The sequence below is a fragment of the Danio rerio genome, chromosome 20, assembly GCF_049306965.1.
Source record: "Danio rerio strain Tuebingen ecotype United States chromosome 20, GRCz12tu, whole genome shotgun sequence".
NCBI classification, from domain to species: Eukaryota; Metazoa; Chordata; class Actinopteri; order Cypriniformes; family Danionidae; genus Danio; species Danio rerio.
The window spans coordinates 25973394-25987084 of NC_133195.1; the positions used below are offsets into that span (position 1 = coordinate 25973394).

Below are 13691 nucleotides of genomic sequence, written 5' to 3' on the forward strand. Positions count from 1 at the left end.
TGAGATTGCAACCTTTTTAAGTTTAATTATACTGTAGTGCTCTAATATGAAGCCGCACCACTATGTCACAATCATAGAGTCTGAATATGATGCGTGTGTGTACAGGCCATGTCTGCGGTGCTGTGTTGTGGTCCAGTGGCTGATAACGTCGGCCTGTCCTCTGATGGGTATCTGTATAAGTGGCTGGACAACATTCTAGATTCTCAAGACCGGAAGGTATAACTTTATTCCAGTCAGATTAGTATCACTAACCGGTCGACTGTTATTAACTGTGATGAGTCTGTCTTTGTGCTCAGGTGCATCAGTTGGGTTGTGAGGCGGTGATGTTGTTATTAGAACTGAACCCAGATCAGAGTAATCTGATGTTCTGGGCAGTGGATCGCTGCTATACTGGCACGCGAAGGGTTGCTGCAGGGTGCTTCAGAGCCATTGCAAATGTCTTTCACAACAGGTATATACTACAAGGTTTACAATATTAACTGTGACTGAATTCGTGACAGTAAAAAGGTTGGTTTATTGAACAATGTGTGCATGTTTTTGTCTTGCAGGGATTATCAGTTTGACACTGTGGTTTTGCTGAATCTCATCTTGTTTAAGGCTGCAGACTCTTCCAGAGACATCTATGAGGTTGCAATGCAGCTATTGCAGGTCCGTGGAAATTATTATTATTATTATTTTCAGTCAAAGGAAGCCATAACAGCACAATTGGGTTAAAAAAATAATAATAAATAAAAATGTTTTTTTTGGTTTTGTATTCCTATATTTTCAGTGTTACATCCCTGATGTTAAGTGTCTAGGAGTGAGAGGAATAGTGAAAAGTTGGTTGGAGTTAGTGTGGATCAGTGTCCTGCCTTTACCACAACACACAAAATTCAGTTAAAGAATTGGTTAACAAAAATGTACCATGATAAATCAAAACTGGGAGGCTAAAATGGGCTTCAGGAGGGGGAAGGCCAAAACAACAAACAAAAGTACACTCTAGCTAGTTAGGGAGAAAAGAAGTCAAATTAAATTAACACCAGAAATGTACAGGAATGTACATTACCATGAGCAAAGAGTCAAAGGGTTTTAGAAATAAAATGGCACCCACCTTCCTACAGCTTCCACACACAAAGTTAAGTTTTAGTGGCAAATCTTGAGCAGTTTTGAATGTTTTACAACAGATTTTAACTTGAATAAGTCAACCACCACAGCAACAATACACTTGCACAAAACAACCAGGCACGAGAGAGGCCACACTCTGGAAGCAAGCTTCAATGTGGCTTGCAACTGGTCAGCTTTTAAGTTTGCAGGGCAACGAGCAGCAGGTGCAATCAATCAACCACCACTCGTCCACACCTAGCTAAGAAACAGGTAACAGAGAGAGAGAAAGAAAAGAAACCAAACACAATACATTCAAAACACCATGGAATCTAACAGTATTAATTGATTTATTTTATTTCTTTGTTCTTATACATATAATGTATAGCATACATATGAAGGAAAAAAATATGTTATCATTCATTGTTCATGGCACAATAATGGCTAAATCTTTTATCATCATATTTTCTTAAACATTAAAAGAAGCTTAAAAGATGGACAAAGTTCAGTGTTATTGTTTAGTGTTAGTGTTATTACAATAACACTAGCCATACCCAGATAACTGTTTTATTGCAAGTTACATGCAGTTTCAAAATTTTCCTTAATTAGACTGAGTACCAAAACACAGCTGGAGAAATGCCAGCAGCCCAGCACAGGCTTCCAGTATCCGTAGTTTCGGGTGCTGCACATCTTGTAACTTCTCATCAGAGACAACAACGAATGTGGGCCCATTCTTCATCAATGGAAACCTCAAGGCCACTGGATATTTGAAATTGCTACATGATGATGGGTTTCCTCTTTATTCGCTGAAGCTGGCACGTTCCCTGAGTTTTTCCAGCAAGATGGTGCACCACCACATTATGGGTGTCAGGTCTGAGCAATCCTAGATGAACAGTTTCCTGAAAAGTGGATTGGTCGTCGTGGGCCAGTTGAATGGCCCCCAAGGTCTGACCCCCTTAGACTTTTATCTTTGGGGTCATCTGAAGGCAATTGTCTATTGTGTGAAGTTCCCAATAAGTTTGAAGTGTCAAACGAATCTCTTCCTATTAAAAAAACAAAAGTTGGATCCAAGATGACCGACTTCAAAATGGCCACCATGGTCACCACCTATCTTGAAAAGTTTGCCCCCTCACATATTCTAATGTGCCACAAACAGGATGTTAATATCACCAACAATTCCCATTTTATTAAGGTGTATCCATAAAAATGGCCCAGCCTATATATTAAAAAAAATTGCTGCTTTACTTGGTTGGACTCTTTAAAGTTGGGCCTTTAGCTCTGTTTACTCTTACCTACAGAAAAAAAATCAGCAAAGAGCTTTGCAAAAGGAAATCAGTTTATGTCTAAACTAAAGTAAACTGTAGTGAGTGTAAATGTGTTTCTACTTTATTTTAGATCCTGGAGCCAAAGCTGTTTCGTTACGCCCATAAACTGGAGATCCAGCGCACTGATGGAGTTTTGTCTCCAGCATCTCCTCTCCCACATCTGTACTCAGTTTCCTATTACCAGCTGAGTGAAGAACTGGCAAGGACTTACCCTGAACTCACACTTCCCATCTTCTCAGGTGAATGCAAAACCCTGAATAAATCGAACACAGACAGAGCGATGTGAGTCAAAATAGAGTTTCACCAATGAGATTGTGTGTTTTTTACTTAGAGGTGAGTCAGAGAATCCAGACAGCACACCCTGGTGGCCGACAGGTGATGCTGCATTACCTGCTACCCTGGATGAACAATGTGGAGCTGGTGGATTTCAAGCCTTCAGTTCGGCGTCAAGAGGAGCCTTCATCTGCAGAGGAAGAGGAGGATGCTCACGAGAGAGAGCTGATGATGGTGAACAGCCGTCGCTGGCTGAAAGGAGAGGGCTGGGGCTCACCGCATGCCACTACTATGATCCTCAACAATCTCATGTTCATGACTGCAAAGGTATACATTTCATACGGTGATGCAGGGTTTCTGCTGTACCTGTAAAATTAAAATTTTATTTGTCACATACACAGTTTTACATACACAATACTTTAAATAAAAAAACAAATTTTTGGTCTAGAAAGAGTCCATATATTAAGAGTCATTATATTTCTATATAGTAGAATATTTTTAGACTTGTTTTCTTTCTTTTACATTTTATTGTAACAATAAACATTTATTAAAGACATGTTTATACATGTTACACATTTGCATACATATTGGATATATACAGCGGGTAAGATACGTATTGAACATGTCATGATAGTTTCCGATAAATATATTTCTGAAGGTGCTGCTGACATGTAATTGTACCTGATTTTGGTAAAAACTCAAACATACCAATAAAAGAAATGTATTTTATAGTTTGTATAAAAGGCTTTTTTGGTAATGACAGCTTCAAGACGCCTGTTGTATGGAGAATGGAATGTCATGCAGTGCTCAGGTGTGATGATTTAAAATTTTTTCCCCAATACTTGAGAGTCTTCTGTGGGTCTCTATCAACTATGAACTTTAGCTCTTATTTTCTACTGGATTCAGGTGATTGTTTGGCCCATTCTTGCAGCTTTTTTTCTTTTCTACAACTATTTGAGAGCTTCCTTGGCTGTGTTTGGGATTATGGTCTTACTGGAATGACAACCCTGGTTTCATTTCATCATCCTGGTATTGTGGTTGTTAGGATTGAAGCAGCTAATATCAATTTACACTGGTGAGGGACAGGGTTGCTTTCTAATATGGTAGAGATTTCAGCTGCTGTCTGGGCTTTCCATGCCTTTTTTACACCTACCTTTCTTCATGTGTTTAATACTTTTTCCGTGTGTCATTTCAATTTAATTTCTAAACTAGTTAGTTTTGATTTTTTTATATGCATACATTTCTTTGGTTGTTACTGACATCTGGTGAAAATTTCAAGTAAACAACACCTTTAGAAATGTTTTCTGGGAAAATTTTTGACTTTTTCTTCTTCTTTTATTTATTCATTTATTTATTTTATTTTATTCTTTTACCCGCTGTACATCTTGTCATTTATACATCATTTTATGCATTTTGTCCAAAATGTATATGTATAGTATTGCAAAAACTTTTGATATTTTTGAGGATTATATTATTTTCACAGTTCAGGTCTTTTCACACTTGAAATTGTTAACCCTGGCTCTTCCTAAACCATGGATAAATGGCATCCTGGGTTATCTGTTATCACTTTTCACACTGCTCGTACTACTGTATACCTGTGGAGGTTAAGATATTATTTTGGGTTTTCATTAACAGACGTTTCACGCAAGGCATGCATTTATTATTTGCATACATTTTGATAATCATCATATGGTCTGATTTTACAGTATGGCGATGAGTTTGCATGGTCAGAAATTGAAAATGTCTGGACCACTTTAGCTGACAGCTGGCCCAAAAATCTGAAGATCATCCTGCACTTCCTCATCAGCATGTCTGGAGTCAACAGTGAACCCAGTCTCCTGCCTTACGTGAGTGACACCTATACTGGTCAATCAGAAACAAGAATCTCAATACCTGAGAAACATAACTAAATTTATTTCCTGATATTCTGCAGGTGAAGCGTGTGGTGGTGTATCTGGGCAGGGATAAGACGATGCAGCTGCTGGAGGAGTTAATGTATGAGCTGGAGCTAACAGACCCAGTGTCCTCAGCTGTCACTCATATGGACAACCCACCTTACTACCGCATTACTTCCTCCTACAAGATCCCTTCTGTTACCTCAGGTACAAACCACTTTTATCATACTGTATATGTTTCACAGCATGATCTTTGTGCAATGAGATTAAGGCTAATAAGATAAGGAATCTGACTGTTAATGGACTTTCTTGATAGACGCATGTAAAAAATACAGTCCAGGAAAACAAAAGATTAAAGAAAGTTTGCTGGAAAATGTCAAAAAGTCACATTTTTACTGTAATTTCGTTTACATTTTTGCCTTTTTCAGGTACAGCCTCCAGTAGCAACACCATGGTACCTGGACCTGATGGACACCATGACAGCAAACTCAAAGATTCCAACATTGAGGACAGGTTAGAGTTAAACCTGATAAAAGACTATTATTTGTTGTTGTTGTTGTTGTTGTTATTTGTTATTTATTTATTTATTTATTTGAAACATTTGTATTTACACCAAGCATAGAATGATCTTTTTTAGTCCAATTTTGCTAGCCTGTTTTAATAAATTGGTTAAAATAACCTTCATAAAACGGGAAGTCATAGCATTAACTCCTACAAAAAAAACCCATGAAATGTTTATCAGCTATGGTTATGGCTGCTCAATTGTTTTGGTGCTTTTTAAAAAACATTATGTAAATAGTTCTAAAGTAATGGAGTTGTTAAGTGTAACCTGGATAAAACTTTCTGTATCTCTATGCAGTTACACTCATTTGGATATCTACACTGGTCTGAACAGTAATCTGAACAGACAGCACCATCGACTGGAGTCCCGCTACAGTAGTAGCTCAGGAGGATCCTATGAGGAGGAGAAGAGTGAGTACATTAGCATTACTTTCATCTTTATGATAAGTGAAGGCAGAGAAAAATATGTGGATCTTAAAGGTATAATCAACTAAACTGAGTGGACAGCTTGACAATAAATGGCGTGTCCACTCCTTTTACTGTTCGTACAATTTAATTTAAGTAATTAAATTTTTTTTTTAAGAAATTAGAACTTTTATTGAGCAAGGATGTAAAGACATCTCTAATCTTGTGAAATTAATGCTATTAGAAAAAATGCTAAAATGTATTTTCATTGAAGTTGATATAATATATTTAGTTATATAATATAATATGTAGTTATATAATGTTTTTCATGAATGCATTTAGTATCATAACTTTTTTTATCATAATGAAAATAATAATAGTAAATGTTTCTGGGGCATCATATAAGCGTAAAAACCTTGCGACCACATAAGGGTCTATGGCAGGGGTGTCCAAACTCGGTCCTGGAGGGTCGGTGTCCTGCATAGCTTAGCTCCAACTTCCTTCAACACACCTCTCTGGAAGTTTCTAGTATACCTTGAAAGAGCTTGATAAGCTGGTTCTGCTGTTTAATTGGGGTCGGAACTAAAGTATGCAGGACACCGGCCCTCCAGGACCGAGTTTGGACACCCCTAGTCTATGGTTTATACATCACATGAATAATAAAGCTTTTTATTGATGTATGGTTTCTTAAAATAGGACAGAATTGTGCAGAGATACAATTACATGAATATCTGAAAATCTAAGGGTTAAAAAATCTTATTACTGAAAAAATTGCTTTAAAATGCTTAACAATGAAATCTACTTATCCAAAATTTGTATTTAATCAAAATAACTGAGTTTTGATATTATTAATGGTAGGAAATGTACAAAATGTCTTGATGAAACATGATCTTTACTTAAACCTAAATTTATTATTTCTTTTAGCAATACTGTATATTTTACAGTAGGCTATTGCGAAAAATATACCCATGCCACATAAGACGATTTCTGAAGAATCGTGTGTCATTCCATTATTTTAACACTGGTGGTCAAATTATTACTGCTTAAATGTATTTTTGGATTAAATACATCTACTATTAGTGAGCATAACAAACTTTTTTTTTCTTGTTTAACAAGAGGATAAAATCTTAGTGCAACTCTAAGCTTTTCGACATTAATAACATGTGGTTACTCCCTCTAGGTGACTCTATGCCTGTCTATGCTAACTGGCGTCTGAAGGTAATGGACCATAACCGGCCAGAGCCCCTACCGTTTCCACCCACTGGCGGCTGCTGGTCACCACTGGTCGATTACTTGCCTGAAACCACCACACCTGGAGTCTCCCTGCACAGGTAAAAAACCTGCTCACTGTGTCTTATATGGATTCAGTGTTGTTTTTCTTAACCACGGACCTCTGACAACACATTCTCATTCCTTTTCAGATGTAACATCGCTGTGATCTTGCTGACGGACCTCATTGTAGACCATGGGGTAAAAGTGGAATGGAGCGCGTACCTTCATCTGCTACTGCATTCCATATTCATAGGTAACACATACACACGTATACTGTTTATAAAAAGCATTAGCACTAGATTGTGCTACATTAAATATAACATAATGATTGTTTGTGTAGGTTTTGACCATCAGCACCCAGAGGTCTATGAGCACTGCAAGCGTTTACTGCTTCACCTGCTGGTGGTTCAGGGCACCAACAGCAGCGTCCAGTCACTGGCGTCTGTACTGCTTCGCAACCGTGAGCTGAACGAACCCAGAGTTCTGACCGTCAAACCCACTCTTCAGGAGTTTAACCTCACAGGTGCTCTTTGCCTTTTTGACTCAAAGTTCCCACCACAAACATACAATATTTCTAGAAGTTCTATTAGAATTATGACATTGCTACTTAATTTGGGTATAACATTTTTTATATAGTTAATTTGCAAAAAAAAAATAAAAAATTTACTTTATGGTCTTTAATAATAAAAAGCTTGTCATTAAATATACAGAAATTTGGTTTGGCATCTGAAATTTTTGGTTGACATCTGGACTTTATGTGCTTATTCAGCGTCTTTCGGATGCTACCTAATTGGCCCTGGCTCCTCAGTTGACAACTACAAACCTAATCATAACTTTTAATTTTTATTGAAAATTATCAATATTACTTTGATGGATGTTTAAAAATTTGTCTTGGGAAGGAATTTTAAATTATTTATCAAACTGAACAATCAAATAAATGTTTTAAATTAGTTTTTTTTATCATTCAATCATTCATTCATTCTTTCTTACAATGATTCATTCAATAAGTTATTCATTTATTTATTTTTGTATAATCTCTTATTGAGTTTAATCATTATACAATATGTTTTTTATCTATATTAATATTAGCCCCTTTTACACATACAGACCGGCAATTTTCCGGAAAGGTTTTATGTGTGAACAGGCCCTTTTTGAAAATACCGGTAAATTCGTTCTGGCTATTTTCCGGAAAGAAGTTGTAACATTACTGGCAATTTGCCGGAATGCTGCGCTGTGTGAATGCAGAAGGAAGATTGCCGGAAATAGCGCGTCCACTTCTAGAACGTGCTGACGTGAGACACCTGCTTTAGCCAATCAGAACAGTCAGACGCATTCACGTGCGCGCGGTTTATGAGAATAAAAGCCTTTGAATATTTTTCCAGACACCTTTAGCTGCTAGATGTTAGTCAGATAATGTTTCTATGTTCCTTCTTAATGCTAACTGTGTAAATAATTTTCGATAAAATGTTTATGATAATCCGTTGTTTGTTTACCTTCAAGCTTTGCGTGTACCCGTGAGCGCCCATAGCGCCAACACACACTCATATCATGAACATCTCGACATGCGAAAGTGTTCCTCTATTTGTTTTCATTGGAGTTGTACTCAATACTGATCCATCCAAAGAGTTTGTAATGTAGTCAAATGTTTACAAACACAAGCGCAGCCGTTTAGAGGTCATTTCTGGTTAATGATGTCAGAATTTACCGGCATGTTGCAATGGATGTGTGAATGCTCTTTTCCGGAAAAATTCCGTAACGTCCTCGCCTGTGTGAACAGCGCTTTTTTGAATTTACCGGTAAAGTCGTTCCGGAAATTTTCCGGATATTTACCGTTATCACTGTGTGAAAGGGGTCATAAAGAGCAGGGTTAGGGTTAGGAGCAATTGAGAGGTAATTATCTTAGCTTAATATAGTCAACAGGTGTGGGAAATTGACCGTATCAGTTGCTTTTATTTTTGTTTATTTTACAAAAAATATGCATTGTTTAACTTGTTTTTTTTTTCTATTAGACCAAGTTGTAGAAGACCACATATATGTAGAATTACAGCAGCCATGACTAATTGTGATAGATGGAAAGAATTTTTTTTACTTCTTGTACAACCACTGTTATTTTTGTTCTTTAATTAAGCCAATGTGAAATCCTTTGATATTTTTAACTTTTTAAATATGCTTGTTTTTAACTGCTGCTTATAAAATTAAAGGATCAGTAGGGAAACCACTGTGCTACAAAATTCAGTGCATAGTCTTTGGGTACAATGTATTGTATGACATTTGGGAAATAACAATTTTAAGGAAAACTAGGGATTCTTTACTAAGAATGAACTAATTGTGAATCGATTTGTCTCCCAGGTGTCACAGAGCTGATGCCAGACTACCAGCCGTCTCCTATGACAGACTCTGGCTTGAGCTCCAGCTCCACATCCTCTAGTATCAGTCTGGGAAGCTCGGCCCTGCCTCACCTCCCCCCTACTCTCCTTAATGAGGTGGACCTGTCAGCAGAGCAGGACGAGAAGGTCAAAAACCTCATTGAGTTCATCAGCTCAAGGTGAGGGGCTGCTGAAGGCCAGCGTGTGTCATATTAATGCTGTTAGCTTTGCTCTTTCATTATATGGAGTGCTTCTGGCATAGAAAGAATGGGGTCTAATGGGAACCACTATTGTTGTGCCCATGAGGAAGACATTTCATTCCAGGAGCTAGGGTTTGCAGTTTGGGATCAGTTTTAATCTGGAAAAAGTAAATCCACAATGAAAAAAATAAACTTTTACCCAAATGTTAGTATATTTAATTGGAATTCCCTAATACACTTTGTGTAACGCTTGGGATTTGTTTGATCCTCACTTAGTTTCCAGATTGGAATTATTGTATGTACTTACCAACAGAGCTTCTATTGAAAACATTTCATTATTTCAATACTTCAAAAGCCACAAAAACTCAAAGCTCTCCAAAACCACCTACCTAAATTATCTTTTATGTTTTTTTGTTGCAAGTTAAATGTTACATTTTGGTACATTTGACTTCTTTAGATTTTTATAAATATATGTACACTTGTATTAAAACATAAAACGCAGAATCCAGACAAAATAAATGGGAATTTAAGAGGAATTTAAATGGGGATTTTAATTTTTAAATTCTGGTTTGTCTTTTACATTTAGCATTTTCCAGTTTATCTTTTGCAGCTTTTCGCATTAATTCCTGAGGTCTAGAATATTGATATAGAATAAATATTGACATTGAATGACATGAAAATTGAACGTCGGTCAAACATTAAGTGTTAACTTATTATCAGCTGAGACATGTCATCTTTATTATGTAAGTGCAAGTCCATCTGGGGTTCATAATATGACGTGATTGATTCTAACATGGTTGTCTTTATAGCTGTCAATTCATATTAAAATGGACAGAATGGTGTTACAAGCACTAATGTTGTTAGAAGCTAGGGCTGCACAATATTGGAAAAATCTGATATTGCAATAATTTATCGAATAAAAATATGACGGTTTTCTGGGGAGTTTAACAGTATTCAGGTACAGAAATTAAATAATTAAAATAAAAAAAAAGCTTTTCTTACATTGCTTTGTCTTGTATCTAGTCTAAATATTAAAAAAATCTTAGACCAAGTAAAAATATTGTTTAGTTTTCCCCATCAGGTACAGCATCACAAAAAAATGTTTTGGTTGTTTTAAGGAAATAATCTGGCAGGGGGATAAGTTAAATGATCTTGTTTAGCTTTAGTTTTTGGACTAGAAACAAGACAACAATTCTAAGTAGAAAGTTTTTTTTTTTTTTTTTTGCATAAATCATATAAATTCTATATAAATAAAGTGATTAAATGCTAATCTGTAGCTCCTGGTCAACAATAATTCAGTGCGAATGCGTTCATTGCGATATCGATGCTAAAACAATATATTGTGCAGCCCTATTACAAGCATACTTTTTTTTTTTTTCTTGAGAGGATTCATAATAAATATATATTTATTTTAAGTTACTGTATTTTTTCCTCCGCCTGCAGCCATGTCTAATAGGAGTGGGTATTGTTGCCTTGCATGCGTGTGTGTGTGTACACGCTCAGTCTCATTTCTGTGTGAAAGTTTGATTCAGAGTGTTTTCATACATAACGATTTTAACTGGCAGTTGTGTGAGCCTGCTTTTTCTTTGTTCGGTGTTAGACATTTCCTACTGTGCCATGTGCCACTTCCTCTGATTCTTTTCTACTGGCTGATTGGCCTATAGGAAGCGTGGACCACTGTGGAACCATGAAGACGTTTCTCCTAAAAACCCTAACATCAAGAGTGCTGATCAGCTTAGTGTGTTTCTCCGGCATGTTGTCAATGTCTTCAAACAAACACCATCTGGTAAGACTCAGTTATTTAGTGGAACAACTTTTATAAGAATGCACTAGTTTTTGAAGAAGAAGAATTGAAATGTTTAATCTGTGGTTGCGATTGGTTCTTGTGATTGTGTGTGGTCAGGTTTCCAGTTGGAGCAGGAGTTAAGTGAAATTGCTCTTCAGACTGCTCTGTCCTGCTCATCACGGCACTACGCTGGGCGCTCTTTCCAGATCTTCAGAGCGCTCAAACAGCCAATGACAGCCTCCACACTGTCAGATATGCTTTCCCGTCTGGTGGAGACTGTGGGAGATCCAGGGGAAGAGGCTCAGGTATGTAGAAAATCTTCACTGTTTCAGAAGTGTATATAAATGTGGAATAGGAGAGTTAGTCATATTATTTTTTCTTTCTCTGATAAACTAAATAGACAAGCACTTATTTATTGCCTTGTGAAGAGCACTTTACTGACTTTACTACAATAATAAGTAACACTTTTATACCTAAAAAGCTCAATATGTAATTATTTATATATTTTAATATTAAACACACATTTAAAATAAATAAAACAGATTATTAAAAAAACATCTCTTTCTCTCTCTCTCTCTCTCTCTTTATATGTGTATATATATATATATATCACATATCTGACGTTTATTTTATTGAGCAATGCATTTAAATGTGTTTTTTGTCTAATTATATGCAAGGAATTACAAATTAATAATGCATTTCAGTGCTTATACATGTGTAATGACAATAAAGTTGAATCTAATCTAATAACCGTATATTCAAAAAATGAAAGTGCCATTTACTCTATTAAAAATTTGAATAGAAATATTAATAAATGTGATAATAACAACAGTAAATGATGCATAACCAGGGTTCAACACTAGGGATTTTTTTTTTGGCCCGATTGCCCTAGTGGTTCAGATTTTTACTTGCCCTGCCAGAATTTTTACTAGCCCCACGAAAAGTTTAATTTAATAGCTATTTACAAGCCAGGTTGCAGAATGTGTCAAAATAATGTCTGTGAATCCAGAATTTATATGTTTAAAAAATGTTAATAAATGTATACAGAGCCAACTTCAAATTGTTATGTAAACAAAAATGACTATATGAAAAATTAGAAGGTATTTTGTTGAAAACAAAAGGTGGCTGACTTGCCAAACTGATGGCATTTTTTCGTCATGTTGTACCCATGAAAATGTCTGTGTCCAAGATGTTACAAACAGATATTTTCTTTTAGCCTCATAATTTGATGTTGCTGTCATGTTGCCATCTCTTTGCTACAGAAAAAATGATGTGCTCACAACATCCAATCAGATAAGAGCAACCTAAAAAGCAATAGAGTGTTTATGACTTCACAAAAAAGGTGGCATTTAAAGGCTTTAAAGCACAAACTGTTTCTCTATTCTAAGACTGTATTTGCATGCAATTGACGAATAGTCACAGGCAGATTAAAGTTTGGTGACAATCGGGCCAGTAGCAATCTTGTCTACTGTCCCATGCATCTTTCACACTGGCCCTGGGTCCCCAGTCCTAGTTGAGCCCTGAGAACTACTTACAATAACCTTACAAAACTTTAATATTAACACTAGTGTTAGTACAGTCAAGATTATTAGTTAAAGGTTAAATGTACAAATTATACCTTAACATAGACACCATAACTATGAGCTCTAGAACATATTATAACATGGACACATTTAGAAACGATATAACTGTGTGCTTAAATCTGTTAATTTTAGCCCTATCTGGTATATCATTTTCCAGTCAACTAGTTTAACATTCTCAAGGCTTTTTAAGTGTTGATTCCTGAACATTCAAAGGCCACATTTACACTGCACTGTTCAAGTGATTCGATTGCGATTTTTTTTTTATTTATTTATTTTTATTTATTTATTTTTTTTTATTCTCCCATGTGGCACAGATTGGTTATGGCCCATGTACGTGTAAGCAGAACAAATCACATGGATTTAGGCCTTGTTCATATGTGGAAATTTATGCGATATGAATCGCATCTGTGCCCTCGTGTCCGCAGTGTAAGTAGGTAGATCGGATTTTTACCTGTCAATGCGAGTCGAACGTCATTTAAAAAACAGTAGCGAATGACGTCAAGTCTGACACTTTCTTTTCAGAACAGACTTCAGCAGAGTCCCAAATCTTAAATCTCATACACAAGGCCTTAAACAGCTTTTAAATTGTCATATAGCACAGGTATTTAAGCATGTTTACGAGAGCAAGATGCGCAATGTCCGCCATGTAACCAATATAAACTAATATAAAACTAGTGCATGCATCACGTGCATAAATCACGCCATGGACATTACATTAAGATGCCTAAAGGTTTAAAAAGACTATATATCAAAAGAAGATGGACAAATGAGATTCTTTCTGTCATGAACTGTAGTAAAACAGCTTGCCAAAAGCTGCGAACAGAATACATGCAGGAATAGAGAAAAGAGCACTCTTTAATTATCAGCTGTTAATCAGCACCCACTCTTTTTTTTTTCCTGGTCATTGCGCCTTTACAGTGTGCTGTGTAAATGCAGACGATCGGA

General features: G+C 36.2%; 1 protein-coding gene across 51 annotated transcripts in view; it reads left to right on the plus strand.

Annotated features, from left to right (window-relative positions):
- The window catches only part of fryl (furry homolog, like), a 168839-nt gene that overhangs the window by 118140 nt on the left and 37008 nt on the right, over positions 1-13691 (plus strand). For 32 of the 51 annotated variants that reach the window (XR_012395575.1, XR_012395576.1, XR_012395568.1 and 29 more), the window contains 15 exons: positions 106-216; positions 297-451; positions 549-648; positions 2476-2644; positions 2737-3005; positions 4385-4525; positions 4612-4780; positions 5002-5086; positions 5433-5545; positions 6720-6870; positions 6961-7064; positions 7152-7334; positions 9161-9356; positions 11042-11163; positions 11281-11468. Coding sequence is in view for 37 of the 51 variants with exons in the window: in XM_073932696.1 (XP_073788797.1) it covers positions 106-216; positions 297-451; positions 549-648; positions 2476-2644; positions 2737-3005; positions 4385-4525; positions 4612-4780; positions 5002-5086; positions 5433-5545; positions 6720-6870; positions 6961-7064; positions 7152-7334; positions 9161-9356; positions 11042-11163; positions 11281-11468 (2256 nt within the window). In the remaining 14 variants the exon portion in view is untranslated. Of the gene's footprint in view, positions 1-105; positions 217-296; positions 452-548; positions 649-2475; positions 2645-2736; positions 3006-3441; positions 3490-4384; positions 4526-4611; positions 4781-5001; positions 5087-5432; positions 5546-6719; positions 6871-6960; positions 7065-7151; positions 7335-9160; positions 9357-11041; positions 11164-11280; positions 11469-13691 lie in introns of all 51 variants that reach the window. The other 19 variants (XR_012395574.1, XR_012395573.1, XR_012395564.1 and 16 more) reach the window with 1 other exon arrangement.